The following is a 19954-nucleotide window of genomic DNA, read 5'->3' as shown; positions in this document are numbered from 1 at the left end:
TAAATCTCTACAAAATGGTTGTTTTAACTATTATACACGCACAAGAACTGAATGTTTATGTGGCGCACGTGCATCTATTAACTGTATCCACACATCCATCCAGTAAAACCTTTCATAGAAACTGGCAGTGAACAATAAATACAATAATTATTCAAAAACAACATATTATGCTGATAAAAATATGCTGATTTAGCTGGTTTATTTATTCTATATTATTACAAAAATGAGATTACAGTATATAGCCTATGACATAAACTGGTTATTAGTTAATGTTTATAATAGTTTGTGATGTGTTAACGCATACCGTTACTTTTGTTAAATGATTTTTTTAAACAAATAATTTCATAAGCTCATGTCTTATTTACTGTATAATAATATTTTCATAAGACAAAAACAATACTGAAAACATGTAATAGGAGTTTATATATATATAGGAGTCTCTGTATATTCCATGTATTAAACACTCGACTGACTGTCCCACTGTAGAGATACGGCATGTCTCTGTGCTTTTATATTTGATATGAAGACCTGTCACCCCCGAGGAACAACATGAAACGATTTAATTTATCTTGATGTATCAGGACACTTCTTAATTTCATCCTCACACTGGTTCATACATGAAATTATGGCCATAATCATCATGGAAATTGCCGGATCTGGTTCAGTGACAGTACGGGCTGGAAGTCGCACCCATAATTTGGGCAAAGCGTCATGGGGCGTAGGAATAGTGTGGATAAGGCCTTAATAAATCTTACTTGTTTATTATAGATCAGTGGTATTAGTCTAATACGACTACACTGTAAAAAAAAAATTTAAAAGAAATATACTGTATTATTTTACTGAAATTTTCTGGGTTTTTTACATTACGTGTAAATGTCATTAAAATAAAGAAAAAAACTTTTATTAAAAACATTAACCATAAAATAAAATTAATAAAATGTAATTTCACTTAATGAGAAATCATAGTTTTTTTAATTGGCTTGAATGTTAAATTACATTGAATTCTATGTAAAAATCACATATTTAAAATTAAGACAACTATATGTTTTATTAATATGAAACCTTAAATTTAAGGTAAATACATGTAAAAAAAAAAAACAATCGTAAAAAAACTATAAAAAGTCTGCCAGCAAAGTTGCCAAACACTTACCTTCAAATTACAGTAAAAAAAAAGTTATTCTACGGAATAATTCAATTTTTTTAAAATACAGATATTTACCGTAAAATGTTCTATATTTTTACAATTCCACTGCTGAAGAATGAAAAGAAAATCACATTAAAAATGTCTGTATAATGTAAAAGAAATGAATAAATCTGCATATAAACTGGATATTATTGCAGAAATACCTTAAAATGATACAATTAAAAGAAGTCTTCTTTTTTTACACAGTATTCTTTGGTAAATTCATAACATTATCAATTACATCCACAAGAACTATCTGTCAAAGTACAGATTTTTAGATGTAAAACACAAAAAAAGTTACATTACTTAAAATAGCGTATTTTAAAAGCTTTAGGCTTTTATTTTATGGGATTATCAAATCTATTAATATTAAATTCCTGTTAAATTTTGTTTCTGAAATGTAGAAAAAATAAGATCACATTATAATAGCTTGCAAAGCCATATTTTTATGGTCATTACTTTATATAAACCATATTGCACAGTAATTACAAGCACTTATCCAATATATCTATATACTTTTCCTATTAAAGTATAGGGTTTAATTTGAAAAAAAAAACCATACTTTTATAGTAATTAAAAGCAACTATCCAATATACGTAGTTATTATCCTATTTATGACCCTCTATGACAGGGGGCGGGACTATCAATCAAAAGCTGCACAAGCTGTCCAGTTTCTGGACTGTCGTATATTGCCTTAGACAGCGAGTGTCCGGACTGTGCTTGTTTTATGACGTGTCAATCAACTTATTGTTATTCCTCTGAGCGTGTGTGTTTTTTGTCACGCGAATGTTGTCATGTTTATTGCTGTCAAAAAAGTTTATTGTTTTAGACTGTCCAGTTTCTGCCATGTTTTATGACCGGGGTCTCTCTCTCCTCTCCCGGCCGCGCTTCTCGCCGCCCACTGCGTGTCTCACAGCGGGGTCCGGTGTTCAGCGGACCTGTGTGCTGCTTTAGACCACAATCTGTATATTTTAAAAAGTCTTTTCACGACCCCCGCTCACTATGTTCAGGCATATTAAAGCTCGCGGTGGTGATAGAGAACGAGCCGAGTGAGCGTTCATATCTGTCGTTTTAAAATAAACTTAATAAATGTAATTCTGTCCGCTGTTGCAAAATAAAGCGTTATTTTAGATTTAGGGGTTTCTTGAACCAAGTCTCTGATTAAAACATGTGAATGCGCGCACCGACGGTGACAGAGAACTTACGCTGATGCGCACGTATATCTGACCTTAATAAACTTTTAAATGTTTTAAGACGTTTTCACCTCATCTTCTGCGATTGTTTTTATTAATGTCTACTTAAAACCATGTGTGAATATGTGTATAGGCTATTACACAACTAATCTCATTATGTCTGCTCTGACAAAAATAAAGTATTAATTTAGATTTTAGGTGAAGTGGTAGCGTCCCAGCCAACATTGCAAGGTGGGGCCCACATATGGGCATCCTATGTGGGCCCTATATGGGTTTGTCCATGGGTTCCACTATGGCCCCACGTGGGTTGCCCACATGAATTTCATATAGAAACTGAGTGGGGCTTATGTGGGGCCCAGCTGGGCAACACACATGGGGCCCATATTGGCCCCACCTAATGAAGCCCACATTATTTACCAGGGCCCAGTATGGGTTTTTAATGGGTACTGGACTGGACCCTTATTATGAAATAATTATACTTTTAATGCTTAATTGTAATTTACTTAAATAATATATTTGTTTTAAACTGAAAACCTATAAAAGCAAATCATTTCAGTTCAGTAAATATCAGTAACATCACAAAACATGAAGGAGGTGCAATATGAGAAATCAAATAAAAAAACTGTAAAGGTTCAATATATCAAAATACTTTATTGTCAATTTATAACAATACAATGCTAAAATAATCATTAACATTTAAAAACTGCTAAGGCAGGTAATGACAAACAATTTAAAATAACACTTAAAATAAGCATTGAAAGAAGTCCAACTCTTAAAATACTTGAGACTAAAAAACAACATATATCAAACTCATGTGGGCAACCCATGTGGGCCCCATATGGGCTTCCTATGTGGGCCCTATATGGGTTTGTACACGGGTTCCACTATGGCCCCACCTCGGTTGCCCACATGAATTTGATATAGAAACAAAGTGGGGCTAATGTGGGGCCCAGCTGGGCAACACACATGGGGCCCATATTGGCCCCACCTAATGAAGCCCACATTATTTACTGTACTGGACTGGTCCCTTATTATGTAATAATTACACTTTTAATGCTTAATTGTAATTTACTTAAGTAATATATTTATTTTAAATTGAAAACCAATAAAAGCAAAATAATTTCAGTTCTGTAAATATCAGATTTCAGCATAAATATTCAACATTTCATTCATCTGTAACATCACAAAACATGAAGGAGGTTCAATATGAAAAATCTAATTGTAAGGTTTGGTGCTTTAATGAAAGCGAGTGGGATGAGAATCCATATGCAAAAGGTGTTTAATTGTAAAATCCCAATAAGGGCCAGCAAACAAATCCAATGGTAAATCCAAATCATAAATCCAAAGACAGGCAAAATATATCAGGGCAGGCGGCAAACAGGCATAAAATCCAAAATACAGGCAGAAGTGAAAAAACACAGGCAGATCCAGGTAACAGATAAACAGATAACAGAATACAGGCAGATATGCAGACAGGTATTGGCGATGTAATAATCAGCCAGGAACAGGTGAACAGGAAGTGACTTATATACAAAACAGACAGGAAGTGTGAAGCGTGACATGGCATGATGATTTCAAAATAAAAGTCAGAACAGAGCAGGATAACAAAATACAAGTACAAATAACAAAAATACACAGAATACAAAACAAAACCATTACAGAACCCCCCCTCTAAAGGGCGACTCCCGGAGCCCAACAAACAAATAATCAAGTCCAATAGAGGGTGGGTGGGCGGGCCAGGACCTCTTGGCAATGGCAGGGCAGTTCAGGAGAGGTCCTGGATCATGGGGCAGACATGGAGCAGGATCAAGGGGCAGACATGGAGCAGGATCAAGGGGCAGACATGGAGCAGGATCAAGGGGCAGACATGGAGCAGGATCAAGGGGCAGACATGGAGCAGGATCAAGGGGCAGACATGGAGCAGGATCAAGGGGCAGACATGGAGCAGGATCAAGGGGCAGACATGGAGCTATATCATGGGTCAGGAATAGACCTGGAACAGAAGGAGAGGAAGGGTCCGAGCACACTTCGGCCTCCGCCTTGGTGTCCTCTGGCTCCTTCCTGTGTCCGGGTACTACCCCCCCCAAAAAAAAAACTTGGGAGAGCTTCCACTGTCCAAGGTGGCGATGTCCCAGATGGTGAACCAGATGAGTCCTTAGAGCCAGGTGAATCGGATGAATTGGACGGGACCGGTGAATCAGGCAGGACAGACGAAATCCGATGAGTCGGGCAGATCAGATGAGTCGGGCAGATCAGATCAATCATAGGAGTCGAGTGAATCAAATGAGTCGGATGAATCGGAGGAATCGGATGAGTCGGATGAATCAGGCAGATCAGATGAGTCCAGGGGTTCGGGTTCAGGGCCTTGAGAAACACAGACCAAACGCACCACAGGGCTATGGCAAATTCTGAGAGTCTATAGTCTAGGAGACATACCTCAGTGGTAGATTCAGGCATGGCGGCCATCTTCTCGGCAGGTGCAGGGTGAATAATAGCTCTTCTAAGTGCAGGTGTGGTGGTGACGATGGCCTTCTGAATAACAGGTGCAGGAATGGTGATAGCTCTCTCACAAACGGGTGCAGGTGCAGAGACAGGCAGGATGGCGGCCATTTTGGGAACAGGCAGGATGGCAGCCATTTTAGGGACAGGCAGGATGGTGGCCCTCTTGGGAACAGGCAGGGTGGCGGCCATTTTAGGAACAGGCAGGGTGGCGGCCATTTTGTGAACAGGCATGGACAGAACAGGCATGACTTGGCTTTGTGTGTTGTGTAAATTCACTGGAGGTGTATCCGCAACACCCACAGTAAATGGTGAGCCACACAGCAACAAAGCAAAGTCAATATAACGTTCCAGGGACCAGGCAGACATATTATGGGGCATACACAAACGCAACCATTCATCCAGGGCATTGTAGAAAACTGGTTTTAAAGTGTCCTCATCAAAATGTACTTGATTACTCAATTCCAAAAAGTCACTTACATAATCCTCAATGGGCCGGTGGTTCTGAAGGAGTGCAAGTAGTGCAAAAACAGGTTTCATGTTGCTGGTGGGAAGTTACTGACCTTCGCTGGATTCCGGGTTATGGCTGATTATTCTGTAAGGTTTGGTGCTTTAATGAAAGCGAGTGAGATGAGAATCCATATGCAAAGGGTGTTTAATTGTAAAATCCCAATAAGGGCCAGCAAACAAATCCAATGGTAAATCCAAAATTGTAAATCCAAAGACAGGCAAAATATATCAGGGCAGGCGGCAAACAGTAGGGATGGCTCCCGCGAAACTGACGTTTCGACACTGTGTCGAGATCCCGAAGCGTAAATGTTTCGAAACACTGCTCCGAAATGTGATTCGAAACACCCATGTCACGTGATATAGTGATTCGAAACACCAAGCGGTGCATTTCACAAGTATTTCGAAAGGTGGCGTACCTGTCGAATCTGCGTCGAATCTTAAACTGACAGGGTAGGAAACAAATCTGACAATACCTCATAGATGCCTTTTTGGCAAGATCAAATACTATAAATTACTGAAAAGAAGTAATTTTTCCTCATATGTATGTAACACTTACAAAAAAATGCATGTCAGCAAAGTGTCCCTTGTGTGAGAATGTTTTCAAAGGCTGGAGAAATTATATGTAAAAAAGAAGCTGGTTTAGTTTATCAACACAGAACAATTTATATATTTGAATAAAGATCTTTATATGTAAACAATGTGGCATATTATGGCTTGATATATTTTATAAATCTCTTATTATTTATTTGGTATATCTCTATTCCATTTTTTTTATTAAATAGACCTGAATAGCCTATAGTTATCGACAATTGTGAGCCTAAAAGCTCATGTAGTTGTCAAACAGATGTTAAAACAACAACAAAAAGCATTTTATTATGATGACGTAGCGCATGCATTTCCCGGGTTCGATCCTAAGATCTACGCATGAGAGTCGAGAGCACTATTCACTCTCCCATCCTATCGCTTGTGTGTCAATCAAACAACATGTGTCATACAATTTGTCAGCGCTAATCTAAAATCTTGTCAAGGCTGCTTTATGTAAAGACATGCAAACGATCGCTAGGTGTCACTGTGGAGGCGGTTTCGGATTGACGTTTCGAAGCCTCGAAACATACGGCACAATTGATTCAACTGTTTCAGTGTTTCACGAAGCCTCGCTCTGCCCACCACTAGCAAACAGGCATAAAATCCAAAATACAGGCAGAAGTCAAAAACACAGGCAGATCCAGGTAACAGATAAACAGATAACAGAATACAGGCAGATATACAGACAGGTATTGGCGATGTAATAATCAGCCAGGAACAGGTGAACAGGAAGTGACTTATATACAAAACAGACAGGAAGTGTGAAGCGTGACATGGCATGAAGATTTCAAAATAAAAGTCAGAACAGAGCAGGATAACAAAATACAAGTACAAATAACAAAAATACACAGAATGCAAAACAAAACCATTAGGGGCCTACACAAATAAAAAACTGCAAAGGTTCAATAAATCAAAATACTTTGTCAATTTATAACACTTTCAATGCTAAAATAATCATGAACATTTCAAAACTGCTAAGGCAGGTAATTACTAACAATTTAACATAACACTTAAAAAAAGCATTGAAAGAAGTCAAACTCTTAAAATACTTCGAACTCAAAAACAACACAAACATTGCTCACTCTTTTGGAGATGGTCTTCTGATCATCAATTAATCTTTGCTCAACAGTTTTATGAAGAACTTCCAAAGCATCCACAGCCAAACTCATTAAATGTCCTTGCACGTTTGCTTTGATTCATCCCTGTGCAGTCCGTGAACTTGTACCGTAGTATTACATTTTCTAAAAACACAACTCAGGATAAATTACAAGTGTAACAGTTGTGAGAGACTCCTGCTGCTCCAGTAGAAACGGTATCCTTGCGCCTGAGCGGAAATTCTTGTAGTTTAAATGTTTATCATCTTTATAATTGTAATTTTAAAAGTCTGCCTATTTTAGCAAAGATTATTTAAAATATGATATTATATTATGTGAAAAAAATCACAATTAAAAACATTTGAAGGAGGACTACTTTGTCAAGCGTAATGTGTCGTAGCAGTGAGCAGATCGTAATGAGGTCTCCTTATATGAAACACCTGACTCCACTAATCAGGCTTCTTTCAGAATGTTTGAAACATTTCTTTATGTACACTAACAAACTGATGAACTTTCTGACATTTCTTATTTTCACTCATGCTCAGCTGTGCAAATTAAAATTAATAATTGGCAATAATTAACATTACAAATATCACAATTAAATGTAAACAATAATGCATTTTTATTTAAATGTTTTATACTGATCACATCCTATCTGTGATATTATTTGCTCTTTGTATAAAAGTGACTATCAACCAAAAGTAATAATTTTAAGAGTTTAAATGTATATAAAATGTATTTTAAGCATGAAATTATTTTGCCCATCCCATATGGGCAGAGCCGGATTAAATAAATGGACTACACTAGGCAGGCTGCATTTTTTGCCCCCCCCCATCGAGGTTATTTATGAATTGAAATCTGAAACTTACCAAAGTTACTAATAAAAGTTAATTCACATTTTACATAGCCTAGTCTTTGGTTACAAATTGGTTGTTTGTATGCCAAATTAAGTCATGTGTTGTATATTAACCAGTCTATCAGACATTTTTTTGCTAAATGTATTATTTATACGTCATTACACGGCTCTATATAATGTTATTAAATTATCCTCACCTTATCCATTGGGAGTGTCATTGTTAAGGCAGTAGTACCAGTAAATAACCAATAGGTGTCAGTAATCCGCGGGAGAGCTTCGCTGCATATTTCTCTTCAAGATTGAGAATCGCAACGAAATCCTCGTTGAGCAACAGGTCCACTGAGGTAAAGTTCCTCAAAACACTGGTTATTTATGTTTCAGTTATATGAATTATATAATAACAGTTTTTATACAGTTTTTTATACAGTTTTATCTCGAAGTAATAGTGCTAAAGTCTAATGTATCGTTTCTGAGGCTGCTAGATTTTTCTTTACGCTATTCACGTTTGTGAAGTGAATTTAAAGCACATATTGCTTGCATTTGACTTAGCTAGCCACTATCCATTGGTTTTGTTATCATGTTTGGTATCTTACGTGATTTTCGTGGGGCTTAAAGAAAAAAAATCTTGACCCCGCTAGTTCTGCCATTGCAGTCATGAATTATTATGCAAGGAACTGTTTTTTTTTTGCCTCGTTATTATACGTAAACATGCCTTAGGCTTCGTTCATACTGCAAACATTAATGCTCAATTCCGATTTTTTTTTTAAATTCGATTTTTTGGCAAGGCCGTTCACATTTCCAATTAAATTCGACCTTTTGTGATCTCCTGTGTGAACGTGAAATGACCCAGAAGTGACCCGCATGCGCAGAAGAGTACTCAACGGTCAACGACGTCACTCGTTGTTTGCGGAAGTAGTTAACGTTAAAAATGTATGTCAACAACAGTGTTGTGAACAGCGGTGCTCTTTTTGCAAAGTTATTTTCCCAACGGAGTCAGCACAGTTTCAATCTTCTTGCTTTAAGAAGAAAATTAAAAAGAAGGAGGAGAGCAAGGTTTTTGGCCATGGCGTTTTGTGGAGCAGTGTTAGCAACGTCGGTACAGAGAAACGTGTGGGTGCGGAGTCGCAGCCAGGAGTGGTGGGATACTGATGTGAGTGGCTTCACTAATACAGAATTCATCAGTAACTTTCGAATGACCAGATTCACATTCGATTATGTTTGTGAGCGCCTTCGATTAAATCTGTCAGGGGAAGAGACATGTCTGCGGCGGCCCATAACAGTGCAGAAACGCGTTGGAGTGTATTGGCTAGCAACAGGTGCGTGCTATCGTACGATAGCTAACTGTTCGGCATAGCCAAGTCTACAGTCTGCTCCATTGTACACGAGTTCTGCGAAGCAGTTCGCCGTGTCCTCATGCCCCAGTACATAAAACTGCCCAAAGGGGATGACCTGCAAGAGGTCATTGAAGGCGTTGAAGTTTCCCTCAGTGTTGAGGAGCTATTGATGGGAGTCATATCCCCATCATTGCTCCAGAGGATAACCACGCAGAGTATTTCAACCGCAAAGGGTGGCACTCAGTTCTGCTCCAGGGTGTCATGGATCATCGGTTTTGGTAAGAAATATAGATATTGTTTTTATAATAGTTTAAAAGTACTGTACTTGCCTCAATTTATTTTGGTAGAGCCATACATCTGCAAGAATATTATCCTTGAAAATACTGTACATAGGACACTGTACACTGTTCAGTAATTTAACACTGTCTTCCAACAGCTTCACCAACATCTATGCTGGATGGCCAGGGAGTGTCCATGATGCGAGGGTACTCCGGAATTCCCATGTGTACTCACTCGCAGAGAGAGGGGAGCTTTTTCCACCAGTGAGTAATCTAGTAATAGTGATTTATAACGTATACAATGTCTTTAATTATTTTGCTTTTAAATCTTAAGGACACTGAGGAGATAATGGGCGTTCAAGTGCCAATCATGCTGCTCGGTGACCCGGCTTATCCCCTTCGAAGCTGGCTGTTAAAAGGATACTGCGACACAGGGACCCTGACAGCTGAGCAGAATTACTTCAATGAGCGCCACAGCAGAGCCAGGATGACTGTGGAGTGCGCTTTCGACCGACTGAAGGGCGGGTGGAGGTGCCTTGCTAAACGGCTGGATGTGGACGTTTCCCTGTAGAGGCCTGCACTCCCGCGGGAGTCCCGCGGGACTCGCGGGTCCCGATGCAAAACAGTGCGGCGCGGGACAAATTTTGAATGGTCATTGCGGGAGCGGGCGGGATGATAGAGATGCACTTGCGGGTGTGGGCGGGAGGGATGATACGCTGCACTCCCGCAAATTAAATATTAGTTAATATTACAAATCTTTAGATTTATTTATGTTAAAAGATGGGTAAATGTTTTCTGTCTATTAGTTTTTGTTAAACGTTCTGTTTAATAAGCGAGTCATTTTACTAATTTTGTTCCGTTTTAACAAAAAATAAAAAATTAAAAAAATATTAAGCATTCGTAGTAGTAGCCTACTGGGTAGGATTTTAAACGTCTTTGCCAAATATATTTTCGTTTAAAATATGCGGTGTGTTTAATGTATTCAGAAGGTGAAAAAAATCCTCACCTGCATATCCCTAAATCCAACACATCTTTGTAAGAACGTAAGTTAAGTGTCCATGTTATTTTTACATTCTGACTTTAAAGAACAATTTGGAAAAAGAGATCAGAGCAGACGAGCGTGTAAATGCTGCAATTACACTTGCTCTGACAGCAGCTTATTTTTAAAAGACGCTGTATTTTATTGCTCTATTCGCCAAGTGTATTTTAATTGGCCACACTATGAAATTTATATATAAATTCAGAACTTTTTAAAATATTATTCAATTAAACTTATTCAAAAACTACTGAAAGGAAATAAATGTGTTTGTTTCTATTTTTTGGTGGGTCTTGAGATTACCTGTTGGGTTGAAAAAGTTTGTAAACCCCTATAATACATATGCAAGATTGATCAAAGCTTTATCAAATCTTTTTTATTTTTTTATTAGTAATTATACCATGTTATTCATGTATATAGGTAAATAACGTCGTAAGATACGCATACTTTGTGTCCAAAAAGAATTAATATAGTGGATTTTTTTTTACTTATAACATCATATATGAAACTTACTTTATTTTCCAATAAACTGATGAGTTTTGCAATAGATGATTTATGACTATTCACAGACGATTCATTGTTACATCTATGACTTTAAAAATTACGATTTGTATATCCTTTTCTTTTTAGAGACTGTTCGCATCAAGTTGCCAAGTTTATTTTAAATCTTGATGCGCGGCAAGCGCACTCAATTATAGACGCGTCTGAAACAAAACTCATATTTACAGGCGAACGCTTTGAAAAGAAGAAATTCAGTGCGTCCTGCGTTTTCCATTCATTTTAGATATTAAGTTAATGGACTCGAATGCAAAAATTCTTCCAATAAGTGGTCGGGACTCAGGACACAATCAATTTTGGGCATAAAGTGGTGGGGCTGCTGTGACTGCAGGCAGCCTATGACAGCAACCTTCAACCTGGTGGCATGACAACAACCGGCCTCGTTGCCAAAAAACAGACCGGCCCATCAGGAATTCTCCTTGTCCGATTAGCCATCTAGGCCTGTTACCATGTATTGGTAAGGAATTATATGTGCACGCAGGGCCGGTTTTTGCTATGGGCAATGTGGGCGAACGCCCAGGGCGCAATCTATGTGAGGGCGCACGAGCGCCCTAAAAAAATATATATATAAAAAAAACGCTGACTTCCATGTCAAGTTAGTGCTGAGAAACACAGGTTGTGTGCGTGTCAGAAGAGGCACGGGTGAGGGGGGCGGGGAATCAACTTGCGAATGCAAGTCCCTCGCTCGCCTTAAGGGGGGCGAGCGAGGGATTGACTGATCCCAGGGATTCCCAGGCCACACAACACAAACTGCTGCGTCTGCTTCCAAATAAATTGTATTTTTCATTCCTAAAATTAACATAGACCCATATACACCTACGAACATGTAATTAATTGGGTTATGTAAAAAACTTCTGTAGAGTCATCTACGTGACTCCGTCACGTGACTCCGGTTGATTGACGGGCAAAACGGACGTTGTTGTTGTCAAAATGTAATGCAAAGTTAATGATGTCGAGTCTTCATCTTCATCATCATGGATCAAATTAAAAGACCAAAGTAGCCATCTCAGTTGCCCGGTTTAGAAAAAGAAGAAAAGAAGATGAGGAGAAACGGGCAAAAGATAAAGGTATGCCGATTTCTATGAGTGACGACGTGAGTGAGTGACAGTAGGAAATAGGCTATTTATATTAGCCTCGCACTCTTGCTAATATGTTGCTATTAGCCACAGAATACGATTGTATTTGGTTTTAGTTTTGCTGAACTAGCAACTATTAGAATTGAGGCATCATGTCATGCAACTAAATTCACTCTATAGGCAACACAGTCTAGTTTATGTGTGCAACACAAAAAGTGCAAATTCACACAGACCTCCTGACTGTGTAATTTTTTATTGCTTTACGCTATATGTGTCAAATTAAATAACTAAGTTCTAATATACATTGACATGGCATTTTGTAAGCTACAGTGATATAGCTTTCTAAATAATTTGTAGTGTTTGCTTAGTTTATAGGATGTTAACAAATACTAATAAAATGTGTCATTTTAATTGTAACTGATGCATGTGTGAAATAAGTGTATCTAACTTACATAATTGTATCTTAATTGTAAATTCAGGGGCACTTCTGAAATATTTTAGAGCTAGAGCACCCACTGGCCAAAATGAGGAGTCAGATACTTCCACAGCAGCAACTGTGTGTGTGTGTGTGTGTGTGTGCGCGCGCGCGCGTGCGTGTGCATGAGTTGGTGTTTATACTGTATTACATGTTTTTCTCTGTTCTTGTTACCTTTTTGTATTTAAACATTTAAGTCAAATTATCCAACAAATCACAGTTCATGAAAACGATTTCACAGGACAATCACATAGATTTAAAAGAGAAAAATAACATATCTTTTTGCATTTTACTGTAATATGTTACAATAGCTGCAATAAGTTTTTAAATAACATTTTCAATACGGCTATTGCGGTTTCCTTTTTATTAAGAGAAACAGTGTGGCTATAATGGTGCAAACAAATACAATGCAACATATTGCATATCAATAACCTTCACACTTCAACCTGAACATTGTGCAAAACTGCATCATTAACTGGCATTAATGTTTTAGAACCATTCATAAACTTGTAAAGTGGGTTTCATCATCTTTAGACTGGAAAGGTGGCTGATGATCCTCGTTGTCGAAAGCCTGTTTATCCTGAGTATTTGCCGGTGCCTGGAAAAAGGACTGAAATGAGGATGTGTATTATTGAAGGGCAGTGGTTGATTTAAATCTTGAAAGAAGGGCAGGGGCTGGGTGGGAGATGGAGAGGAAGCCACAGGAAACCTTGTGGAATGATGAGTAGGAGGACGAATTGAGTTGTAAATCTGAGATGGCTGAATTGGTGCTTGGTAGAAAGCCCATAAACTGAGATATCATGGCGAACATTTTACTATCATGCTCATGCTGAGCTGCTTGCATCTTCAACAAAAGATCTGTGTCGTCATCTTTAAGGGCACTGGTAATCTTGTCAGCAAACACCTCCAGCGTTGCCACCATCTTTGATTTTCTTTTTCTGCTCCTGGCAGTAGTAGCTGTAAAAAAAAATCAGATCAAAATAAGGATTACCATGTTTAATTTTTTTATTAGTATAACAGTAAAAACGCCAAGCATTCCAGTTTATATCTAGTAGTAGTTATGATTATTTATGGCCATTTATAAACAATACTAAGCTGTTCAGGAGTGGAAGCCAGTTCAACGTTTAATTCAAACAAATTAATTTTATATCACATGTTTTAGGTCGAAGGTTGCCAAGACTTCTCACAACCTCTTAAATTCCACTTTACCTGAGTGCATTTTCTTGGGCTTTACCCAAATTTAAAAGCTTACACCCTACAGACCAGACTAACACCTCATTTGAAAGCTATAACACTGATCTAACATTGTCATTTGGCCATCAATTTTTGACTTATTTAATGATCACTAATCTGACAATTTTTTTGTTGCACTTTCATCATATTCTTATTTCGTTTTGTCACGTTTTAATCAATTTTTTGTCATGTTTTTGTTACTTTTAGTTGAATTTTTGTAAAATTTTCATTGCTTTTTTTCCAAGAAGCTTTTAGATTTGGGTAATGACAAACTGTAGAAAATGTATTCGGTTCAGGTGGGGAATAAGAGGTTAGTTGAGTTGGAAATTCAAAATACAGCCAAAAACATACAAGCAGTGGGTGTGGAAGATGCATGGCTGTTCACAGATGTATCTTCACTTGCTGTAGAACTTTCATCACAGGTAGAGGCAGAAGGCGAAAGAGCTAGAAGGGTCCCATCACCTGTGTATGCATTTAACAAACTGTCACACATCGTATTTCAATGTTATAAAGTTAAGTCACAGTAGCCATGTGCAAATAACCCACCTGTATCACCAAAAGAGCGACTAGCTACGCTGGCCGCGACAGCTGCGGGACCTGGGCTCTCCTCCTCGGGCTCTTCTTGGACAAAGCAGCTGTCCAACAGTTCTAGTGGCTGAACGCTGGGCTTATCCCCCAAAATGCGGTCCAACTCCTCGTAAAATGGACAGGTGATACGTTGACGGCCACTTCGTTTGTTCCAGTCTTTAACCTCCTTGTATTTGGCTCGGAGGCTTTTAATTTTTCGCTGGCATTGAAGCCAGGATCGTCTGTAACCACGCTCGGCCATTTCGCGGGAAATATTTTCGTATACCGCCCGGTTCCGATAAGAGCCCTCGAGTTTGGCCTGAATAGAGCTGTCACCCCAAATATTAATCAAATCTGTGACCTCGCTTCCCTTCCATTGACTGGACTCAGCGGCATCGTCCGCCATGGTTGTTGTTTCTTCCTCTCCTTCCCGCCTACTTCAACGCAGAATTATAACGTTTGTAGCGTATCAATGACTTACGGGTCAGATACATGTGGCCTGGTAGTTCAGACGGAGGTTGCATTTCAAAAGATCGGATACGTATCGGATTCAGGACCACATACCCAAGTGGCCTGGGTCACATTTGAAAAGATCGGATCTGTGTTGTTCAGACTGTCATGAAAAGATCAGATACAGGTCGCATGGGGCAAAAAAAAATCGGAATTGGGTCGTTTCAGCCTGCAGTATGAACGAAGCTACGTTCATACTGCAGGGCTTAATGCTCAATTCCGAATTTTTTTAAAAATTTGATTTTTTTGCAAGGCCGTTCACATTTCCAATTAAATGCGACCTTTTGTGATCTCCTGTGTGAACGTGAAATGACCCAGAAGTGACCCGCATGCGCAGAAGAGTACTCAATGGTCAATGACGTCACTTGTTAACTAACGTTAAACATGGATGTCAACAACAGTGTAGTCCAGGGCCGCTGGAGGTCATTTTGATCAGGGGGTGCTGTGAATTATTTTTTTAACAAAAAACTTATGAGCCTATAGGCCTATTTAAAATACATTTTAAAAATAAATACATTGAGTTTCACTACTTTATTGTCATATACACTTCAGTGCACACAGCCAGGGTCTGAAACACACAGACATCATCAGTTATCAGATAAATATATGCGCTATTAATCAGAAACAGAAATACTTTTAATAATCCCAGGGGGAATTACTTTAGTTACAACTTCAGATATACATACATACAACATATTTACATACAACATATAATATTATAACAACATATAATATTAATTAAACTTTACAATTTTTAATGTCCATGCGGACGAACATATTTTACTTTCGTAAGATCGTAAGATCTTTTTTTACTAAGTAGTACTATTACTGTCTTTTTTTAACTTATAAATAATTCATAAATTGAAAAAAAATAATAATGGGTTTTGTTCTGATATTGTATACTTTAAAAAAATATACATGGTGTATAATTACATATTTAGAATATATAAGGCTTTATATAAGGTTTGTACTCTAAAAATACTATTTGTTACAAACAAGAGATGAGTTCTCATCTCACCAAATCCACAGATTATATACAATAAATTCGTGAGGTAGCATTTAAAAACATTTAAAAATAGATGCATTTGTTTAAAGCAAAGCATTTATTTACTTAGCTACAGATGAAGCAGCTCTTTGCGCCTTCTAACGTCTCATAATCAGTCCCCATTTATGTCCAAGAGACTTAATAATAATCTTTTACATTTTAATCCTTTAATTTTTCATATTAAAAAGCGTTTTTATGCTGCTTCGCATCCATGTATGTGAAAAGCAAACCCGCGTTGTCATCCCGTTAATACTGTATGCGCATATTATCAACGCGCTCTTTACTCTAGCAAAAGACACTAGCATCGCGCATTGCGCCGGTTGTATAATAAATTCCAAAGTCTCTCATGAGCTAGGGGACGAATGCCCAGGGAGTTCAGAATTTCTGTGTGGGAATGGATTAGCCAAAGGTGTGTGAGTCTATTCTGGTTCATGGTGCTGATGCCCGTATCTTCAAAAGACGCAAGGCGGAGAAAGTACGCTCGGATGAGGCCACGGAGATGCACAGACAGTAATGAAATTAAAATCCAAAATACACGTAATAACCTACGTGTGTCAAAAATAATATTCATAAGTAATATATAAATTGTGCAAAAAAATCTCCCCAATAACAAAGGGGATCCTGCCTTGGAAACTCCGGCTACAATTCAGTGTGTTTTATTCAATTTGGAGATTTAGTGCGTCAAAGCAGTCATGACAAAAAAAACGACAAATGAGAAATGACAAATACTTTGTGATCGTTACTGTAAATAATAAAAACAAAGCTTTATATACAAATCATTAAACGTTAATTTATAACAAGAAAAACACTGAAATTAATGATTTTATAGACACTACGCGTAGCAGATATTTTCCGTTTCAGCACCGAAATTTAAAGAAACGGCTTACCTCTGTTTAAATACATTTAACATTTTAAAAACTTATACCCGTCGAAAAACATCTGTGTTTGTATGTTTAGTTTGATGAACTTCTAAATATGAGACGCAGAGCACCTAGCCCGTTCGGCTAATTGCATGCGCAAGCATTGCCAGCACGCAATAGCGCAACATCGATACAACGAAAAGCAATCCAAAATTTACAGACTTAAATTAGATCAGAATTTACGTTTATGATAAATAATTTTTTTTTTTATAAAATAAAGTCAGAAGTAACAAAGTGCAGAACAAATGTGCAAAATGCATCAAGTGCACGGAAACAAAACACATGCCAAATAGATAAATCAGATAACCCAGAGTGATTTAGAAATAAAATAAAAAAATTAAAGAAATTATTAAAAGAACGAAAGTATAACCAGAATTGCCAGCTTTGTCTTTTAATGTAGAAACAAAGAGGCAATGGTTTATTAACATAGAAACCTCTTATGGACGTGTAGCCCGGTCACAGGGGTTGTTGGATTTATTAACGCATTTTAAAAATATTTATTGAAAGCTGCTACTTCACATATTATTTGCAGCATTGTAATAATATGCTGTATATTAATATAGTGGGAGAAAGCTGTTATATGTGAAATCAGATAACGTGTGCACCCATATGGCCAAAATTGAATGATCCTCATTTCATAACACATCTGCGACGATACGACTGTGAGATTTGTAGTCGAATCAGGCTTCTCCTATCGATGCATTGAATCTTCGACTATTCGGGGTCACACCTACAATCTTCTTGTTTTAAAAAAAAATAAAAAGAAGGAGGAGAGCAAGGTTTTTGGCCATGGCAACGTCTGCCATGGTTGTTGTTTGTTTCAGCCTACCTCAACACAGAATTATGACGTATGGGTCGGATACATGTGGCCTGGCCATTCAGACAGAGGACGCATTTCAAAAGATCGGATACGTATCGGATTCAGGACCACATACCCAAGTGGCCTGGGTCACATTGGAAAAGATCGGATCTGTGTCGTTCAGACTGTCATGAAAAGATCAGATACAGGTCACATAGGGGCAAAAAAATCAGAATTGGGTCTTTCAGCCTGCAGTGTGAACGAAGTCGAGTTCCTTTAAAGGGCGTTTTGCAGGTAAAATTTTTCAACGAATTTGTGCAATTTGCTTGTTGATAATAAACATTTAAACTGTTATCCATTGTATTTTATGTTGTTGGGTATCACAAAACCCGAAAAAGTATGAAAAAGTACAGCAATTTGCAATGATTCTCCTCTCCCTCACAACGCACTGTATGACGTCACGCTGGGGAGAGAATTGACCAAAGCCGCCTTGAGAGCATTGAGAATGACTATAGAAAGACGAGTAAAGTACAGTTCTGATAGCGCAGATAATAGATAAATACATACATACATACATACATACATAGATAGATAGATACATAGATACATAGATAGATAGATAGATAAGATAGATAGACAGATAGATAGGCAGACAGACAGACAGATGGATAGGCTAGTATAGAGAGATAGGCAGACAGCCAGATAGCATAAGGTTAGCATATCTTCGTGTAGAAAGTAAACAAACAATTAACATACTCGTGCATGCTGGCTTGAGGGGGTCCATGATCCTGCCTGAAATGGGTGTAACTTTATGCGATCTTCAGCACAAACGGTTTTGGCAGCATGTCTCTAATCCTGGAAGGTGAGTGAAGCACGTCACGTCTGTTCGCGGGGACCAGCGACCCAAACGCACTCACTTTCTTACAGCCAGTAGCGGAATGGCAATCGAGAGAGTCGGGACTTTCCCGGGCCGATCTGATAATAGTTATACATTTCGAGTTATATTAGCAACACCGTCTGGCGGCGTGATGTGCGCCGGTTCCCGCAGCCCGCTGGTCAAACTGTGCAGGCAGCCTCTCTGCTCAATAAAGTATATAAAAGTGCTCAACCTGTTCGGCAGGTCCAAACATGTACAGGATTTATAAAAATACGGTGATCAATGAGCGGTTCCTCCTCAAATGGCTTAGCCTGTCGTGATGTAAAAAGCCGCCGAACGCCTGTTTATTACAGTATGTATGCGGTCGGATCCGAGTGTGCTGCAGCTGCTGACTGCTGCTGCGTATAAAATGATCGTGTGATTCGTTATAATCGCATAAACAATATAACAAAGCATCCTTTTATTTCACAATACAATATATTTGAGATATTATTTGATAGACTAGTAAGTGTGGATTAAGGATGTTTAAAAATCTCTAGCCTGGTGGTCAGGACATGAATGGATCAAATCAGCAGATTTGCGAAGTTTTATTTATCTCCACATATATCATAAATAATAATTAGCAAGGTAACTTTGCAGTATAACACATTATATATTTCCTACGATGTATATATGATTTCCAAATTATATACGTAAGTATTAAACAGCAATAAATGTCTCATCTATCTCTATGGCTCTGGCTGAGTCTTTCTCCACTTCTCCCCAACGTGACGTCATCGCAGAATTGCGTTAAAAAAACCGTTAATACCAAAAACGTAAAAAAAGTGGTCTTTAAGACCATTTTTGAGACATTTTAAAAATTATACACATATCTTGAGTGATTTATGTACCCATTAATCGACAGTGGTGGTTAACCTGCAACATACACTTTAAGGACACAGACATGGTTGCTGCAAAAAATAAATAAATAAAGGACAAACGATCATTTCCCTACGTTATAGGTACAGAGTGGAACGATGAACTTGAAAATCAACCATTCTGATGACTGGCGTCCCCATCCGAGTCACCACCTCAGACAACAACAGTCATAAACTCACAAACACAAATACACTCAGTAATGCACTTAATAAAGAAAGACTTAACTATGATTTTATTAACCTATGATATCAGTTATTGATGTATTTTAAATATTTACGTATCATAGGCTTATCGTACATGCATTGAAGTTTTAAAATGTATCTAATATAATACTTTAATTAAATTGAATGTTTTGGATACCACCATTAAATTATTTTGTGCATGTAAAACACAAGTAGCAATGTTTTT

General features: G+C 37.9%; 1 protein-coding gene across 1 annotated transcript; it reads right to left on the bottom strand.

Moving 5' to 3' along the window:
- Positions 1 to 12865: 12865 nt before the first annotated feature.
- LOC141363885 (uncharacterized) lies at positions 12866 to 14868 on the bottom strand. The gene is made up of 3 exons (XM_073867403.1): positions 14457 to 14868; positions 14262 to 14372; positions 12866 to 13634 (listed from the first exon to the last, which is right to left on the bottom strand). Exons 1-3 carry the CDS (start codon positions 14737 to 14739, stop codon positions 13306 to 13308), a joined length of 723 nt encoding a protein of 240 aa, XP_073723504.1. The 5' UTR covers positions 14740 to 14868; the 3' UTR covers positions 12866 to 13305.
- Positions 14869 to 19954: the final 5086 nt, after the last annotated feature.

The sequence above is a fragment of the Misgurnus anguillicaudatus genome, chromosome 5 (assembly GCF_027580225.2).
Source record: "Misgurnus anguillicaudatus chromosome 5, ASM2758022v2, whole genome shotgun sequence".
In the NCBI taxonomy this organism is placed as follows: domain Eukaryota; kingdom Metazoa; phylum Chordata; class Actinopteri; order Cypriniformes; family Cobitidae; genus Misgurnus; species Misgurnus anguillicaudatus.
This window is presented reverse-complemented; position numbering and strand designations above follow the sequence as displayed.